The sequence below is a fragment of the Pipra filicauda genome, unplaced genomic scaffold, assembly GCF_003945595.2.
Source record: "Pipra filicauda isolate LSUMZ 115617 unplaced genomic scaffold, ASM394559v2 scaffold212_size3012638_pilon, whole genome shotgun sequence".
Lineage (NCBI taxonomy): Eukaryota > Metazoa > Chordata > Aves > Passeriformes > Pipridae > Pipra > Pipra filicauda.
Window position 1 is genome coordinate 328569 of NW_024104324.1, and position 19294 is coordinate 347862.

At 45.7% G+C, this 19294-nt stretch overlaps 1 protein-coding gene across 1 annotated transcript; it reads right to left on the reverse strand.

Moving 5' to 3' along the window:
- Positions 1 to 322: 322 nt before the first annotated feature.
- On the reverse strand, positions 323 to 19294 carry TNFAIP2 (TNF alpha induced protein 2). Its single transcript, XM_027735563.2, has 12 exons — positions 19264 to 19294; positions 13525 to 13873; positions 10961 to 11588; positions 9237 to 9351; positions 7870 to 7995; positions 6973 to 7073; positions 6786 to 6884; positions 6472 to 6595; positions 5406 to 5528; positions 4377 to 4532; positions 2581 to 2702; positions 323 to 2196 (listed from the first exon to the last, which is right to left on the reverse strand). Exons 2-12 carry the CDS (start codon positions 13859 to 13861, stop codon positions 2055 to 2057), a joined length of 2073 nt encoding a protein of 690 aa, XP_027591364.2. The 5' UTR covers positions 13862 to 13873; positions 19264 to 19294; the 3' UTR covers positions 323 to 2054.

The following is a 19294-nucleotide window of genomic DNA, read 5'->3' on the forward strand; positions in this document are numbered from 1 at the left end:
GTTTTGTGCTGCCCATGGCCAGGCAGCAAACTAAAACCAAAGCAGTGTTCTTCACTCAGGCTACGATTTTACCCCAAAACCTGTTGGCAAAGGACTCCTTCTCCCAGTTTGTGGCACTGGCCACTGTTAGTGAGCTGCCTGCAGCACTCTGTCTGTCTCCCAGGGGCTGCAGCAATGCCTGGGGCTAACAGCAACTGTGAGGAGGGTAAAAGGGGGTGAGCAGGGCCAGCTGGGGACAAATCCTGGTGGGCTGCATCTCCTAAAGGCTCATATGAACAAGAGGAGACAACAGAGAGGTAGGAAGGCAATGCCAGAGCAAATGCAAATGTCAAATGCATATCTTTTTATTGTTCAACATTGAGACTGTGGTAGTGCTTAGAGGCTGGCATTTTGGATCTTGTTATACCAGATACCATAAACATGGTGTACATGGCAGTCCTTGTTCCGGAGAGCAAGGAAAGCCAGGCTATGAGACCCATACACAGTACAAACAGAAGGTGCCTCTACTTTACCAGCCTGTCTATAGTCCAGCAAGACTCTCCTTATTTGGAACCAGTGGGTGATATTCACCAGAGCAGGCTGGGAGTAGTGGAAGGACTGGCCCTTCGAAGAAGGACATAGGACTACATCTGGCAACACAGTAAACAACAGCCAGAGACAGAATAAATGAGTCAGTTTTCTAGCATATTTGAATACTGTTTAAATATAAACATTGTAAATTAATATCTCTAACTGAGAAAAAAATAGAGTTTGATGCAAAAATACACCAGTGGTATACTGCATATGCACATAAATACATGATATAGTTTGCACAGCCATCATGTGTCTTCCTTCCGGGGTGACTTTCCACAGACTGATACAAAAGTTGAAACAGAAAAAAAAAACAGAAGGGAAAGGTCTCCAATGAAACACAGTGTTGTTTTGGCAAGGGGTTAGCTTCCCAGAAAAACTGGGCTGTAAGAAACAAAACACAGTTTCACAAGAGACCCATTTGTGTTTTCACATCATATCTACCTCACAGCAAGAGGGGAAAGAGCGAGCAAGAGAATGGTGATACAAACAGGGTGCTCAGTACATTTTGATGGCATTTGAGACCAGTTCCACACCCCATTCAAAGACTGGGTTGTTAACAGGGTCTGGAAATGTCCTCTCCTTGATAAGGAAGGGCTTCAGTAATATCCAAAGTGTTTTACTAGATGCTACACAATCCATTGCAACAGGCAGCTTGCTCCCAAGCTCAGTTAGCAGGATGCCACTCTGTGCAGATGCACTGGATGGAGTCACTGCAGAGGGGTTGTCTGCCAGGGGGTCAAGTGCTCCCACCTCACGGAGGTGAAGGAAGCACATGCTCTCCAGGGCCGGTTCAGGAACCCTGATGCCCCTGGGCAGTGCTGCTGCTGAGTCAGAGCGTGCAGCTGTGGCCACTCTAAGTCCTGAGTCCAGGGTCCTGCAGTGTGGAGGGATGGCAAGAGCCCTCCATGGCTGAACTACAGCTCCTCCTCACCAGAAACCTGGGGCCTCTCCCCTTAGCCTAACGCAGCTGCCCTGCACGGCTCTGAGAAAGGCAAAGGGGGTGCAAACATGCTCACATGGGACTTTTCCAACATCTCTGAATTTTGGCTTGAGTTTTGTTTCTCTCCATTTCTTTAGAAGACAATAGAAATCTACACAGCAGGTGCCTGCTTGGTCTGGGCTAGCTGGGGAGTCAGCGTCATGGCCTTCATGGCATCCTGAGAGGTAGATGGAGGTCAGAGCACCGGGGCAGTGTCCAGGCAGAGAACGTGGTGGCACCAAGGAGACTCTGGGGGGGAATCCATGGCTGGTGTGAGGAGCAGTCCCAGTCCTTGCAGGCACTGCATCTCGTGGGTGTCCCCTCCTCCTATCTTCACACGGAGAACAACAATTCCCATAGAGGTGCTGAGCACCAGATTAAGACAAAGCACTTTCCATAGGAAAAGGTGGCAGTGTGTGCTGTGTATTTGTCCAGGGGAACAGTCTCCATCCCTGGCTCACCTGACAGTCCAGCACAAGGGGGTGCCGAGGGGTGCCTTGGCCTAGGACACGTTTATGTTGGAGAAGAGCATGGCCCTGGGTGGTGTGGAGGCTTTGTTGTCTGCCAAGTAGCCCAGGATGCTTTTTTGTTCACTGCGGGACAAATTGGCTTTGATGTGCAGGAACGCTTCCAGGTGCCTTTTGCTGTGAAAGAGAAAAAACCAGGCAAGTGTTATCTCCTTCCACACATCTCCACATCAGGATGCAGCCCCCCGTCCTACAGTGGGCACTGAGGTCCCTGGTGGGGGCCAGCTCAGCAGTGGCGATCCTACACAGGACCCAGCACTGTCCTGGGATGTTTGGGGTAGGGAAGGGAATCTCCAAGGCAAAGGAGAAAATCAGGCCAGAATTTGGAATATGTAAATAGGCTTTTATTCATATTTTCCTTTGTTGTCCATTTGGCACCGGGATTGCCACAGCCTGGCAGGCAACTCCCACCCATTTCCATAGGCTCAGGCTATTTGATTGTTTCTTGGCTCAATTAAAATTCCATATGAATATTAGTAAATCTGTTTCATCATCTCTTACCGGATATCTGGGTATGTTGTGGCAAGTGTTGCAACTTCAATTTTAATAGCACCTAAATCCTGAAGTCGGATTATTTCAGCAAGTTTGGGGAGCACTGAATTCAACCACGTGGCTTGAGATCCCTGCCAGAAGAGAAAGTGGTTAGCAGAGCATCTTGGGGGTGCATATCTTTGCCCAGCCTAAGAGCTGGCTCCTGAGGATGTTTCCAGGCAAGGAGGAAGGACAGGTCAGTGATTTGAGGTGTCTCAATTGTTTTCAGTGGTCTTTCTGTCTAGGCCAGCCACAGAAAAACTGGATTAGCTTTTTGATGGTTTTTAATCCTCTTACACAAGAGGTGTGGGGTTTGCCATAAGACTGAGGTTTCCACGTCCACCTGGAGAGATTCCCTCTGCTCTTCCCTCCCACCACGTTTTCTTTTCTTTGTGTTTCTCCACTGCCCAGTGTGTGTACGAGGTCTGACAGGCCACGTAATGCACTGCCATGTGCTGCTTTCTCCCAGGTCCACACACAACCCTGACTTTAGCATCTCCAGACATTGCCAAAATCCACTCCCTGCCCTCTCAGTTAAAAGCCCCAACTGGACCTCTTTCCTGGCCATTGGAATTCCCAAGATGCAACTGCCTGACCTCCCATGCACACTGTGTGAAACTCAAGCTTGCTCCTTCTCCAGTCAAATGCTCGAGGAGTGGTAGAGGACAGAGTTTGGCTTAGCTTTTAGCTTTTTTTTCAGGCAAATTTAGAAGCAGGGAAGGAGGGAAGTGATCTCAGAGGACAAAGAGAGGTGTTTCAGCCATGGCTCCTGTGAAGAACCCCTTGTATACCAGAGACCCTGTGCTGCCTGCTTTAGCCTCTGGCTTAAAAGCAGCAGAGTGAGGGAAAATATGGGAGAAGGGAAAAATCTGTAAGGACTTAAAGTGCACGGTTGCCTGTGTCAAAACACTGTCAAGGCCACAGAAGGAATTTGCCATAAGACAAGCCACCAGAGCAGGAACTTGAGATAAGCACAGAAGGAGACAATTATGACAGGAAGATGCTAATTTGAGGCCTTGAGAGGGGAGATCTGGTTAGCACATCCTGCCTAATGTATCTGGACGAAAACTCCCACTATGGCAAAGTGTGGGAAAGGAAGCAACTGTTCATACATATATCATCCCAAGTTTTGGGAACAGCATCTACGATCACCCTGTGGATACCTGGAACTTGGACTGTATAAAGGTGGTACCTCCAGAAGAATGACTCTGGGACCCTCACCACTGAGAAGACCAGGATGAAGAGGGACCAATGGAACACCGCTGGATTCACGGGTGGTGACTGTCTTCTGCTTGATCTGTCTGTCTCTCTCTCCCTCAACACTTTTCTAATTTTTTCTATTTCTCTACCTCACATTTACTGTTTATTATTGTCTTCAGCATATGGTCTTGTTTGCGCCTTAATTCAGGCAGAGGCATATCTCAGTAATTGGATCATAACACGGTCAAAACCCAGACTTCATGGAAGTTGCACTGAAACCTGAAAAGATTGTGTAAGTCTTCTGGTCCTATTAATATAAGCCTTCAAAAGGAAACTGCCTAAAGGGCAAAGGAGGATGAAATCATGTCTCTCCAACCAGGGAGGGGCAGGGTGGTAGCAGGAGAGCCCTCCTGCCTGTAGACACTTGGAGACCTCTTTCTGCCTAAGGTTCTGCCTTCCAGGAAATTAAACTGAGTTGGAAAGGTTAATGAGAGGCCCCAGAAAATTTATTTCCTTGGTTTTTAGTGTGTCTGTGCCCTGTGCTCTTGTGTCAAGCACTCACATACATTGCTCATGCAGAAGGCTTCCAAGTCAGCAGCATTCTTGGAGATCTGCTGGGCTAGAGTTTGCTGCTGTGCTGGAGTTTTCAGGCTGACTTTCCTCTTCAGCAGCCTCACGATGTACTCTTTAACCAAACGGGTGTGGATCTTCTCAACAATAGCCTGTTGGGAAGGAGAGGAGGGAATCATCCATCTCTCTTTTGCTTCTGGACAAGACAAACCATGAGGCTGGATGGGAGACAAAATTGTCTTGGGTGCTGTAAGACATGCTCCACCAGTCCCTGCCGCTGATTACATGTCAGAACGTTGCTGGTTGCCAGCTTCCCAAGGCTGGTTACGCCACATCCTAGATGCCGAGAATTTCTTTGTACTCTAGTGAACTATGGGAATTTCCAAATGTTGTTTCCTTCTGGGAAGAGTTTAAAGTGAAGAAAAGATCTCCATGGGCTTGAGAAGTAATAGTATTAGAGAGAAACAGGAATTCATGCTGCTCTTCCTGTTCTTCTCTCTAATACACAAAACATCATCAATTTGTTTCAGCTACTAAAAAGACAAAGGCAGGAAATCAAATATTGTTTTATACAATGATGTTTCATATATACTCCAGCACCAGTGAAGATGTGGTTCTGGCTCAGTTATCTGGGATTTGTCCCAGTTGCATCCATATCCTCCAGTCCTTAGGGCAATCAAAGGAGAAATGAGACTGAACCATGCAACTGCATCTGTGTTTCAAGACTGCTAAACCAAATACACAGATAAAGCCATATGTTGGGTGACCTCTAAAGCACTTTCTTTACATCAGGGGTAGTTTCCTGTGCAAACACTGCAGCAGAGCTACAGGATTCTGCTTCTGTCAGAGAAGAGTAAGATTTATATGCCTAATCTAGGTAAACTGCACACTGCCTGAGCAGCTCTCAGATGCCAGGCCAGCTCACCAGCTCAGTGTTGGTCAAGACAACTTGAGTCACAGAATATCAAAGCTGAAAATGCAGCCTCAGCATCCCAGAATCCCTCCAATATTTCTCTTGGACTTACGTGGTAAAAAGGGTCCCTTAACGTCCGGAAGTCTGAAAAATGTTTGCTGGTGGTTTTAATGATCTCATTCATAATTTCGTTGCTGGAGTCCCACTTATTTTCTGTGAACTTCTTATACATTGGCTGAAAAAAAGGGAAATCAGTTAAGTTGCCTCAAAGCAAATCCTATGCAGGCTTATATTTAGCATTGCTATATGTACAGTATCCTATATAGTGAGAGGGCAGCATGCAGTCCTGTGCAAGGGTGTGTGACAATGGCTTACAGGGGTGGGGGAAGAGGGGACTGTGTCCCTTTCTTGGTTCCTCATGATGGAGAAGACCAAGGGCTCAAAAGGTTCATATTTTTTTATTTCCACATTTTTAATGTTTTGTTCACACCATCTTGTCTGATTAGAGAATTATGGAACCATCAGGGGGGAAAAAGTGAATCATTATGAAAGGTTTTCAATTTTTCTCAGCCACAGTAAATAAACATGAAAATTAAAAAAAAAAAAGGCAACTCTGCTCTGTCATGCATTCCAAAAGGTCTACAGAGAAAGCAGCAGAGATTGTGGCTGAACATTCCCAACTCCTTCCCCTCCACCAAAATTGTGTAACTTAAAAAGCTTGTTTTACATACACTAAAAAAAAAAAAAAAAAGGAAGAAGCCTAATTTGCCCTTTAGGTGACGTTTATGAAGAAGCCAAAAGCTGGGTAGTTGCAGTTTATGCCATTTGTAATGGCTTCATACATTTTGGAGAGTAAACAGCTGCAGGCTGAGACTCTCCCTCCTGCAGCCCGTTGTCTCAGATGCGATCAGCACGAGTTATGTCACCTGCACAGTCATGCCTGTGTCACTGCACCCATTTTGCCTTCAGGCTTGAGGAACAGCTCAAGCAGAGGTTAGTGGGAGTTTTCTGGCAGTAGTGTGGCTTAGGACTGACGCGGTGCCCTGGCCCAGAGCCCTCCTGAACTTTGCTGATTTGAATCAGAGATTTGAGCTACAGATAGCAGAGCAGGAGAACATGCCCTGCCCTGGCACCAGCTGAGCCATGGGGCAGGAGGGTGTGGGGCATGGGAACAGTACCTTCAGCTGGGCAAACAGCTGTTGAAGCAGCACGTCAAAGCCACTGTTTTCAATATCGCCAAGAGTGCTGAGGATATCGGCTTTACCGTCGTCCTTTTCTGCCATGTTTTTCTCTGTGTATTCTCTGCAAGGAAACATCAGCAAGGTCAGAATAGTCTGTCCTCAGATGATAGAGAGAGAAATTCAGAGGTCTCCAAATTTTCCTCTGCAGGCAGATGGATCTACCTCTGCTCGCTCTGAAGTACCTCCCCTCTGTCACACTATCATAGGTTGCCTGCAGAGGAAGGAGAAAACTTTTTCTCTTGGACCCTTACCTAAAATTCCAGCAGTTGTTAATATTTGCAATCAGTATAGGCTTGTAGTGTGTGTGCTTCTTACTTTTCTCCTTAAAGTCTTCGAAAGCATCCCTGTAGCTGGAGAGGAGACGGGAAGAGAAGACTTGGGTGAGTGCATGCCCGGGTGGCTCTGCCAGCCCCGCTGCCCGCGGCTGCCCTACCGCACCTCCTCAGGAAGGCAGGCAGCTCCTTCAACAGGCGCTGCGACAGCTCCTCCCCCACAGCACTGCTGATGTCCTGGGCTCGCTTCTGGCCACTGTAGATGCTCTAAAAAACGAACAAAAAAGCAAGATCAATATTAAATGCTGCCTGCTCTGAAAAAGCCAGGTCGGCTGGTCAAAGAGGCTGCAGATCCTTAACTGAGGTAACTGTACCCAGCTCTCCCGCCCCCCCCCCCCGCGACTGAGCAGCTATACAGAGCAGCTATACAGAGCAGCTATACTTATTTAGTGGGTTCAAGCCAGTTTTGAACTTCATTTTCAAATGGGAAGAGGCAAAGAAGAAAGAAGCAAGAAAGAAAGTCTGTAAAATAGCTGAGGAAGTAGCGAAAGTGACACTTGGTTTTGTTCTTTTCTTTTTTTTTCTTTTTTGAATGTCATATGATGGCATTAAAATACAATTTAATCACAACAATCTCATCATATGAAAGGTTTATTTTTTGAAAAATGCGCTTGACTAATTCTCTGCAGGCAGAGGAGGGAAAGCGTTGAGCTTGGAAAAAGGGCAGCTCTGCCTGTGACAGTCTCCCTGAGAGCAAGCAACAGATTCCTTGCTTGGCAAGGAACCTCTTGTCTCTCTGCTACTGGGGATGCAGGAGAGACTGCACGGGGAGAATGAGGGCAGCATTCCTTCTCATTTTGCCTATAGAAGAGTTTGCCTCCAGCATGTGGTGTACCAGGGCCATGCCAGACCATGGGGGTTTGGCTCCCCTGTACCACCCACCTCTGCTACTACCCCACAGAAGTGACTTAGGCTTTTGCTTTCCCATAGTGACCATGGTTGGTCTCAAATCCCAAGTAAGTGAAGGATGAGATTTTCTATTTTTAGTATAGCTCTGTATTACCTGGATAACAAATATTCCTAGGAGTTCACTCTGAAAATGTCCATTTAGCTTCTCTGGTTCTTTGTCTTCTTTCCATCTTTGGATTTCTTTATCTAAACACTTGCTCAGAGAATTTTTGACGGTAACCTTTAAGGAAGGAAGAACAACAGCATTTACCACAAGATGAATGCAGCAGCTCCTGCCTTCTGCAGGTTGTATTTGCCCATCCACCTCTTGCCTGGCTCAGCAGACCTTTTCCTCGGCTCTGGCTGGGAAGGCTCCTTGTTACAAGATGCTTAACCCACCACAACAACAAGGACAACCCCCTCACAGTATCCACCAATGCAACAGTGAGCTGAGTATTGTATGAATGAAGGTAGGAATGAAGATGAAACTCTGTATCCCTGCCCATCACCCCACCACATCCGTGGGGATTAGGAGGGCAGGGAGGGGAGTGGTGAGTAGAAAGGTTGCAGGCAGCTGCATGTGCCAGAGCCCAAGTTCCCCCAACCACACATTGGCCATGTGTCACACGCAGTGCTACTTGGTTTTGCAATCCTTTTGCATGAGCACTTCTGATGCCTTACAAGCGTTGGAGAATGAAACAAAATGCTCTCGGGTTTTCTCTGCTCTGACCCCTCTGAGTGCACGCTGCAGTGAGGCTTTGGAAATGGTCTGTACAGTGTCTGGTACATATTGCTGATCTCCCGGTGCCTCACTCATGAGCTTTGCAGACCTCACACCACCTCCCATATGCAAACCATCAGAGCTACGTCTAAACCTGGAACTTGTCTTCTCATTTTCCGGGAACTCCAGCCCCAAATGCCAAAAACACTGAGCTCTGGGAGTACTGTAGAAGTTGTTTCTTGTTTCTATTAAGTGATACAAAAACCAGAGCCACTTTTATCATCTGCAGACCAAGAAATTCTCCATCAAACTAACAGATTTTTCAAGACCAGATCTCCATGCTTTGCACTCACCCATGTTCTGGGACATCTGCAGAGACCAGGAGTAATTTGGGATCCTTTCGATATTACTATGAGAGGGATTACAAATCCCTCTGGAGATTTAACAGGCAACTGGAAAATTGCCCATGAAGATTAGTTGTTGGATTTCCCCCCTCCCCTTCCTACCAGGCAGTTTTCAAGAACAGAACAGTTCTTTTCAGATGGCTCCCAAGACTAAGCAGAAGTTTGCTCAGCAAGTCCCATCTAGCAGAAAGCTGACCTGTGCCCCAAAACCAAACAAAAGCTTTTACTTCTCCCTGGAAGGGTGTGTGGGGTGTATGGCTCACAGGTGAGAACTGTGTGTTCAGGACAAGTCACAGCTTCTCCAGGAAGTCATAGGGGAGCAGTAAAGGGAAGAGGAGTGACTGGACAGATTCTCACCTCTTCACTGTCAAGGTATTTCTTTTCAAGCTCTTTGCTCAGACTTGATGGCAAAAGGCTTCCAAGCTTAACTTTATCCAACTCCTTGGCTAAAGCATGATCTTTTCTCATATCTCTGGAATGAAAAGAGCCAAACAATCACATTTTCCAAGGGCAGTGTAATTGAAGACAGCTGTTGATGCAAATCACTAGCACTTTTCGAGGATCTCAGTGAAAAAACAGATGGAAATATACATTGTCCTTAGTCCAGGCAAGACTTGGAGGAGATGAATATGTGCCAGGGGTGGGATCTGTGAGGATGGGACCACAGGTAACCCTGGGAAGGGAGTCATGGTCTTCTGAATTCCTGAGCACCAGCCATTGTGTTCTGATGGGCATGGGGGATCTGAAACAAGCAGGAGGGTCTAGCCCTTGGGCACGACTTCTCTCCATCAACATAGAGACGTGAGGAGATGAAAAGCTGGTGTTTTGTGGCTGGTTGGGTGGTACAGTGGGTGGATTCATACCCTGCTGTCATGTTCCCACCGTGTGCTGGCTGAGCCGGATGCTCCTGAGCAGCTGTGAGGAAGCAGACCTGCGAACCTTGGGGAGCTCAGGACAACACTTGTGGGAGCTGATGTGGAAGCAGCCTGTCCTTCTGGAGCTGAGGAGAATAACCCTGAACATCTCCCGAGCCCCGTGTTTGCACATCACCCAGCTCCACAGGGGTGCACTGCCCTGCTTCCCGCACATGGACTGTTTCTGGTACGACACTGGAAGCTGGGGCCAGGTTGTTGTGCAGCCCTCCTCCTTCTCATTGCTCCCTTTGCTGCTGGCCATGGAGAGAGGTGAATTCTGCAGCGAACACCTGGATGTGACCTCTGGGAACACCCCACAAAGCAGCTGCTACTCTGGCCAGCGCTGTCCCCAGTGCTGGGCTGCGCTGCTCTGGCTGAGCCCTCCTCCTCACAGCTACTGATTTCCAAACACATATTGGTTCAGGGCTGAATATCCTGACCTAGAGCATAACTCTGGAAAACTCCCAGGATCAACACTGACTCATTATATTCTATCAGTGAAAAAAATAGAGGTGAAGGTTGAATGACTTTAGAATAGAAAAAACATTACTGGTTTTCACCTAAGAAATGAGAGCCCTCAATTCTCAGTCCAGTACTATAAGCCACAACAAGGAATACTTTCAATTCTATAACATAGAGGGTTCGTGAGGATGAAGGGTGACCCTTGGCTAATGATGTCCTCTCTCAAGGGTGCATGCATGGGTCTCCTAACTGGGAGGAGAGCATAGACTGTGGGTAACACCTAAGCAACATCCTCCATGCCCAGGATAATTGCATCTCAGGTTGTTCTATTTATCGTCTCCCCTGTGGTCCAGAGAGCTGAAGTTTCCAGATTTTCTAAGAATGAGTTCAAATGTGCAACTGGAATAGATATCAAGGCAATCAACCTGACCAATTTACCCCACAAGTGAAGCTCTAAACATCTGTGTTTGTTGTCCAGAAGCCTAAATGGTGGGATCAGCCCTTCAGTTACAGACTAGCAGCCTTGAGTGTGTCCCTTCCAGCTGTCCTGGCCAGCTAGTGTAAATCAGCATGTCACCAGTGATACCAGAACCTAGCCAGGTACTGGACCGCCTCGCAGTCATACTAATCCATAAATCAAGCAAATGCCTGTTTTTCAGCCAGTAAACCTGTGTTGGGATAAAAACTTGTAAAAGTCTCACTTACTTTGGATAAATTTTGTGCACCCATGAGAGAAGAAGGTAAATATCCTTGTCTTCCAGATGAGACTCAGCATTTTTCTTTGCCTGGGAGGCAAAATAATCATGGTAGAATTCTGCATATATGCTGAACACATTAAACTCAGGAGGATAAAGCTCTTTAATGTACTTTACAACCACTGTCAAATCTTCTTTCATTGTCTTTCCCATGTGCAGGAGGTTTTGGCCGACTGCAGAGAGGTTCTCATTTATGGGAGTACGGCTTGTGTCCTTCATTCGAGCCTCTACCGACTCCTTTACTGTAGCCATCCAAAGCTCTTTCCATTTTCTAGGTCTAAATTGCATATTTTGGTCAGGTGGATTCTCTGACATGTAGTTCTGATCTTCTCTCTCCTGCTCTTTCAGAGCCTCCACTGCCTGCTGCAGCAGGTCTGGGTTTGTTTTTGCTAGCAGCATGGAGTCTTTCAAGACACTGAAGACTTTGTGCTTCAGAACTTCATAGACAGACTCGATGTCTTCCTGGCTGGCGTTCAGTCCCTCCTCACTTTTGCTAGACAGGCTCTTCTCCAGGGCAATCAGATGTTGAGTGGCATCACAAAGCTTTTGCTCTCCAAGGAGAACCATGACTTGTTTGACTAGTGAAAAAAGAACAGCCTTTCTTTACCCAAGATTGAAGACTTAAATTTATGTTTTATAAAAAATGACAGTTCTGGAATATTTTTTTAAAATGCTTATATTTCTAAAATGCTAGATCTTGGGCTCCTTCACCATATAGAAAATCTGTTTATTTAAAGATCAGATTATTCCTAGCTTGCTTTTAACTGGGGCAATGGCAATTTGAATACCCATCACCAGTGTATTGCATATGGTGAACTATTCACGAGCCACATATAATTTTTTCCAGAATTTAGCCTTGTGAAGATATTTATTGATTGATTGATTATCCCTTTCCCATTAATATGATCTCGAGTCAGAAGCATGGCTCTAGAAAAAATGCAGATGGAAAGATGTAGCTAAATAAGATGTGCTAGAGGAAATACCACATGGGTTTCCAGAAATAGATTAGCACAACCTGACCTGTGAAATTGTTTTGAAGGACACATTTAGCAGGCAAGATAAATACAATTGAACTATCTTATCTGAACAGCAGCCAATTGCTTGAGACAGTGAAGTCTGGGAAATTATTCGTTAAACTGAAGAAATTATATCCCAAAATAAATTTTGTTAGGTATGTAATGTTTGCATGGAGGACCCTGGCTAGAGAAAGCTTATATTATCCATGAAACTCATATTACTTCATATTCTCATTAGAGGCTGTGGCATTGAAGCTGGGAGTGCCTTACTGGCATCTGCTGATTACACAGAGACATTATCGAAACTGAGGGCTTGGTACATTTTACAGGAAGAATGGGATAACTTGAACAGTAAATGGGCTGAAATTTAATAGCACAAAATACAAGATACAAATTCAATAGAACAAAAGTTACTTAGCAACAAATAAGATTTTCTGCTTCAAGCTGGATGTGAATCAGCTTGAGATGGAGGAGGAAGAGAGATGCCTGGAGAATTTGTAAATCGTTACTGGGAAGTGATGGTGAAAATGTCAGTTATGACCCCAGGATGAATCCAGTGAGGAATGCCCAGGTGAGACAGAAAAATGGTAACATATTGTACCAGGCATTGGTGGTATCTTATCTGAAATATTTTCTGCAGTTCTGGTTGCAGACATCCGGAATGGGGCAATGAACTGATAAGAAAAAAGGCACAAAAGGCCTGTTTTCAGCAGCAAATTCAAGGCCAAGAAGGAAAACCACCAGTTAGGGAAAACATTTGACACATGGAGAAGGAGACACCAGTCAGACAGGTAGAGGCTTGTCTGGAAATAAGATAATTTGTACTAAAACAATAAGACTTCGTAAGAGCCCCACAGCAAAGGAGGCAGTGCTACAAAATGAACCGATTTTAAGGTACAGCTTGCAAAGTTTATGACTAGGGACACTTTCCTCTCTGGTGCTGGGTTTCTCTAAACAAGTATTTCTCTACCTCCCCAAGCATCCTGCAGGACCAGTGCCTGCGACTGGAGAAGCTTTATGTTCACATATCAATCCCAGGAAAGACCTACATGTGGTGCTTACTCCTGTTCCTGGAAGAAGAGGAGATTGGGAGAGCAGAGGGGTTGGAAATAGATGATCTTTAAGGTCTCTTCCAACTCAAACCATTCTGTGGTTCTGTGATTTCACAGGGTGGTGGTTTCATGGAGAAACAGAGCTGAGAGGTATGCCTTGGTTTCTCACCCACCTCAGAACTCTGTGCCCCCATGAGAGGTAGAAATAACTTTTGGACAGAAAACCTGCAAACTGACAGTTCCCAATGGACTGTGCCCTTGGTACTAGAGGTCTATGACTTGAGATCATGTCTCCCTCAGCCCATGTTTCCCCAGGCTTCTTGGAAAAGTCACTTCAATCTATTGGTGCCCTCGCTTCTCTAGGGGGCAATTTTCCACCTTGTGCAGCCCCTCTAGAAGTAACTATGGCCCTTGAAGTGGTACAAGGAGGATGGAAGAGCACTTACCACTGGGTGGCTTGGTCTTTTTAATTTTCTTAAATGCACTTCTAAGGATTCCCGTTATTCCTCTGCCCTTTTCAGGGCTGTCTCCAGCAGAGATGCAGCTCTCATTGCTCGTGATGGAAGAGGCACGTGAAGCTCTGCAGGCTCCCGCTGGCCTTTCACTCATCTTCTCCTGGTTCTTGGACCAGATCTCATCTACAGAAGATTCAGAACAGGCAGGCACTTGCTCAGCTACTGATGCCGAAGGGTTTTCAAACTGCCTGTTTGGACCAATGCAACCCTCTGATCCACTGCGTATTCCAATAGGACCACTTTGGAGAAAGGGTAACATTTTCATCATTTTCCTTCTAGCCTGTAAATTTCAGAAGAAGAATTGATCAGATTATAACAGTTAGCCAGAAAAATACCATGGAAAAACATGGCAAGGCATACATGCAGGCAATGTGGAGAATGCTGCAAGTCTGGAATGAGCACAGCTCTGCAGGGGAGCTCCTGAGCAATGTCACTCCAGGTAACTGAGAGAAAGGAAGCAGCTCTCTGGTCTAATAAAGAACCTAGAGAAAATCAAAGAGTCATTTTAAGGGTGATTCAGATGGTCTGAGACCTTGAGCTTATATGGATACAGGAGAGTAGAGCTTTCCACAGCTATGGACGTGAGCATGGATATTGCATATGAATGTGGATGGGTGGGACAAGTGTCCTGTGCCTCTTCAGAGCAACCACAAAACTCTCATACTGTTATATGGCATTGGGATCAATTCCCACCTTCCTCAGGGCCTTTTTTTGCCGATCTCTGCTAAGTGAAAACAGGAACAAGGCATGAGGATCAGGGTGGTTTAGCCTTGTTTAAACAGACATTATCCTGCTTTGTCCTACTCTACCACCAACACTCCTGTACTACAAGTAAGTGATAACAGGAATTTGTTATTGTTACAACATATTTTCAGAATTCATAATTAGAGTTATTTATGTTCCTGTATAATTTAATGTATTGCTAAATACTTATTTGCACAACTATGACAATTTGTGTAATGATTATAATTATGTAATTATTGCAAATAAATAAAGTGACTCATAGTTTCCAATCCTTATTCTAATAACACTTTAAATAAAGTGACTTTCTAGGAGACCAGAACACTTCTGTATGAAGAACTCTCAGGCAAGAAAGTTTTGCCTTATGTGTACTGAGGAAGGGTAGAAGAATGAGGCTTTAAATAAAATAAGAATTTGGCTTCAGTTATAAGACCACAAAGTGGTGATCTTCAAATACCCTTGTTAAGTTCATACTGTTGATATGTATCACGCTGATCCAAACCATGATACTTATTTCTGGGCAAACTGGTTGGAAGATTGTGGCTTTTCATTTTAATTTTCTTTCCTCCTGTTGGCTCCCAGCAGCTTGTAGAGCTTTGAAACAGCAAGTTAGTGGTAGCAGCTGGATGGTACAGAGAGCAGTTAGAGCTGGCATCACTGAGAGCTTTTCTTTGCCCTGCTTTGGACGCCAGGTCATGTTCAGGATTAGTAATGCTATTGCCTTTAAAATGCAACGAAGATGAAAACTCATTTGGGAAGAAGATAAAGGGTTCTTTTCCCAGCCTGCATTTCCCAATATATAATTGTGTTTAGATTATTTTTGCCAAATCCCTTCCTTCCTGTTTTTCAAGCACAGACTCAACTGAGTTCTTTCTCTGTCTCCAATTGTTTCATACAAAGCATTTATTATTCTTTTTTGTTTGTTTGTTTTCTAACCAAAGAAAGTACCTCTCCCTTTCCAAAAGCCTAAGGTCTTTTGTTTTGATGAATGATGATCAGAAAGGAGGGTTTCAAAACAGCTTTGGTTCTTCTTCAATGCCAAGGTGAATGCAATGTAACTTTGAAAACCATTTAAGTGACACTACACATAAGAGAAATCCATAACAGAACGATTAAGCTGGATAAAAGTTTTTAAAATCTGTCAGAACTTTGTCCTGGTAATAATCTGAAAGAGACAATCTTAAGCATCTAAGTAAGGCTGTCAATGCAATAGCTACCATGCTCACTCACATTTGGCCAGCTTGAATGCTTGCCCAGTGATTATCACTGCTAGTTGGCCTATGTTTGTATCTGCAGTAGGAGATACCAGTAGTAAATCCCAGCTCCCACTTTTACCTTGAAATGCAGCCTCAGCCTTAATGGCAAGAGGTATTAAAAACTCCTCTCTCCATCTCTTCTCTTTATTGTTAGATAGCCATGCACTTACTGTAAGAAACTTCCTATAAGAAACTTCTTCCTATAAGAAACTTCTTCCTATAAGAAACTTCTTCCTATAAGAAACTTCTTCCTATAAGAAACTTCCTTATGGAAGAAAACCTCACACTTTCTGGAAGAAATACTCAGATAAAAGGAAGTGGTGCCTGTTGCATCTGGGGGCCACAGGCAGGAAATGCTGTGCTAGCACTGCACCTTCTGCCTCCATCAGCATCTGCTCCTGGTCTCTGTGGCAGACAGGACACACCAGGAACTTGGCTCTGGCTTAGATGGCCATGGGCTGCTCCTCTATGCCTGTATTCTGCTCTCAAACCAAAGACTGTTAAAACTCCAGCAGGCTCCTAACTCTTTTAGCAGCTAACACCAGGGAAATGCTGAATCACTTCCCAGGCACGGAGCTCCAATTCAAGTCTTGGGAAATTTAATGATTTAAGGTCAAGAGCTGACATTGTTCCCAACTCACTAGTATTATTAATTTACTGTTATCAACATCATTCTCATTATTGTTATGTGGCAGTATGGTTTGTGCCAGGGGAGTCTTTAGCTCCAATTATTTTTGACATAGTATATTCAGCTTACAGTTTCCAAACAGAAGAGTAGCACAGCTCACACAGCATCCTTTGCCACCCTGTACAGAGGTCCTGCAGCATTAGGACAGTGGTACTGTGACTGCTGGTGTAGCTGCAGTGGGATAGAGCAAGCTCTCCCCATGATGCTGATCACAGCATGTACCTCTGAGCTGAGGCTGTTCCGGGGTGGGCAGAACGGAAAATGGAAACTCTTGGAGCACAGCCATGACACAGAAGGGCCCAGGTCAGACTCTTGGCACGGTGGCTTCCCATTTTCTCCTTTTCCTCCTCAAATGAGGCAGCTTTCATGCAGCACACTCAGGAACGAGCTCATTTGTGAGGGGCGGCTCATGGCGTGCTAGAGAGACTCGGGGAAGAGACTGACTAATTACCCCTACTCTGAAATTTTTTGCTGATCTTTTTTTTTGACTTCTTTTTCCTGAGCTGCTGCCAGTATTAACAAACATTTGTTTGGATTTTTGGTCCTCTCAAGCGGACTGACATCCTAAGTCACAAGGGTTTATCTCTCGTTTTAGTGGAAATTCCCCACTCTCCGAGAGCCTCTCAGAAATCCAGACTTATTTAGCAAAGTTTATTCTCTGTATTTGCATCAGCCATTCCTCCCCCACCTGTTCCCTGTGGAAGTGGGGTCATCCCTGCCCACACAAGAAACTTGCATGGGTCAAACAATCTTTTGAAGCAGTAGAGCAGTGCAGACACTGAGTTTAATGAACTTCAGATTGTGGTGACTCCTAAATAAGCAGATAATTAATCAAAGCAAAGAGTATATGTAGACGCCAGCCCCAACCTTTGCAAGTTGGGAAGCCCTCCTAGGAGGTGGGTTTTTTTCCTACAATTCTGGGTAGCTGGATTAAGTATGGAGTAGATACACCACTGGCTTCCACTTGGCTCTGCCTGGGAAATCGCAGTCTATAGACGAGCTGGGCCACCCAGAGCCCCACCTGGACACTTCACTGTGCTACTCCCATCCATGCTCCTGTCTGCAGATCCCTGTGAGACACCCACCAGCCAATGTAGTCCAGCAGCATCCTGATGGTGGCCAAGCTCTGCTCTTAGTGGAGTCGAAAGCTGAGGGGGAACAAAACTTATGTCTCCAATAGAGAAGCTAAGGCAGTAGCAGAGCCTTCCCAGGGGACTCGGTCCATGTACCTCAGCAGTTCCAGGCACCCCCATAGGGCTGGGGGTGATGAGGGACCCAAGGGACTCAGGAGAATGGCAGTGGCAGAGCTGCCAGAGGATCCCATGGCATCTCATCTGGCCTGAGATGCTTTAAATCAGCATTAAACCATGCTATCACCTGTCTGGGGAATAGTGTAGATATAGCTGTGCAGTGCCTCAGTAATTTTTAAATGAGAATTTTGTTTCCCTAAATTACTAAAGCACAACTGAAAATAGTCCTGTAAAACAGCATCTCCTGCTATTAGAGAGAATTTTTCAAACAGAGAAAGAGAAAATTATACATAAATGTTGTTATTGGAAAGAAGCAGAGAGAATGCACTGTAGCATGTTACTTTTTCCTCTTGCTTCAAATCTGGGCAGCATCATTTTAAACTGTTGCTTCTGAAAGAGAAACCAGCTGCTGCTGTCTAGAATTTTGTTTTCATATTACTGTTCCCAAAGCCAAATCCTACTTTCAGGCCTGGAATTTGCAAAGTTCACTGCTCGAGCTAACAGCAACTGAGAAGAAACACACATATTCCCTGAGAGCCTCTCTTGGCACTTCCAAAATCTTTGGCTTTTCAGGAGTCTTTTTATAGAGAACGTGACTGAAGCAAACCCAAACCCGAGTTTTCCAAAGCTCTCCATTCCCATTTGATTGGTTCAATTGGATCTGGCAAGCCTCAAAGTCCTTTGATGGGGACAGGCAGCTGAATGCTTTGGAGAACGAGGGTTTCTTCAGGTTTTCTGCTCTGAACTTGGGTGTGATGGTGAGAGACCATGGCTTCTAGATCAGCCATATGCTCCAACCACAGAAAGTCTCTTCTTTACTTTGCAGCAGCCTCAAAAAGAAATCCTACTTTAAGCACACCAAGGATCCTAACCCTGGGGTTGAACCTTTCAATTTGTGCCCGAGGAGCTGACACAAGTGGATATGGGGCTCCTGCCTAAGGATAGAAGGGAATTTTGACAGGATTTTCAGTGCTCAAGGAAAGGACAGGTCCTAGGGGCAGTAGTACTTCCCTGACTAGGAAGAACTACAGTCACAAAATGGAAAGCATGGCAATGCAGAAATGTGCCAGCTTAGCACACTGACCCTGGTAAGGTGCAGACCACATGGGCTGCCCTGGACCATCCAGGTTCCAGGCACTGAAATGGTGTTTTTCCAGTGCAGCCAGGCTGAGTGACTCATAATCCAGTTACTTTTCTGTGGTTTGGGGGAAAATCAGACAAACAGGAGAGGCTGGGAAATGCCACACTGGATTCGGATCCCGGTGCCTGACCTGGGTTTAGGATGCCTTGGTGTCCAAGACCTACATCTGGATTTTGGGGAAAGAGTTGGAGGGTGGGGTGGGGGGGTTACAGTAGTCACCGCTTGCAGCCTGTACCCTGAAATTTTGGGAAGAAGCAACAGAAATCAGACCCAGCTGTCAAAATGGAATTGCCAGACACATATCCTTGCAGTGTCTAGCTCTGGGGTGTGCCTGGAGCTGCTGTATTTCTCGCAGCAGTCTGACTTATTCTCCATTCTGATAATTACCCGGTGAGACTCAAACCTGTTGCTGTGTCCGGAAACCCAACCTTTAGCACCTACCACTTTCTTCCCCCTCTCAGGAACAGCAGAGAGCTCCCGAGCTCCCCAGACTCGCAGCAGGCGAGCCGGGAGTCGGGCGGCAGCTCGGGAGAAGCGGGAGAGACGGGGAAAGGGAAAGACCCGAGCTCCGGGCAGTTGGCACGAAGGACTTACTCTGCGGCGGCTCTCGGGCGGCGGCGGGGCT

Bases quoted from the DNA above. Each gene is read 5' to 3' on its own strand.
- TNFAIP2 (XM_027735563.2), bottom strand. From the start codon at position 13,861: ATGATGAAAATGTTACCCTTTCTCCAAAGTGGTCCTATTGGAATACGC. The intron at 7,996-9,236 runs GTGAGAATCTGT...CCTTCCTTAAAG, and splicing joins AATACCTTGACAGTGAAGAG to GTTACCGTCAAAAATTCTCT. The intron at 7,074-7,869 runs GTAATACAGAGC...TTCGTTTTTTAG, and splicing joins TAGGAATATTTGTTATCCAG to AGCATCTACAGTGGCCAGAA.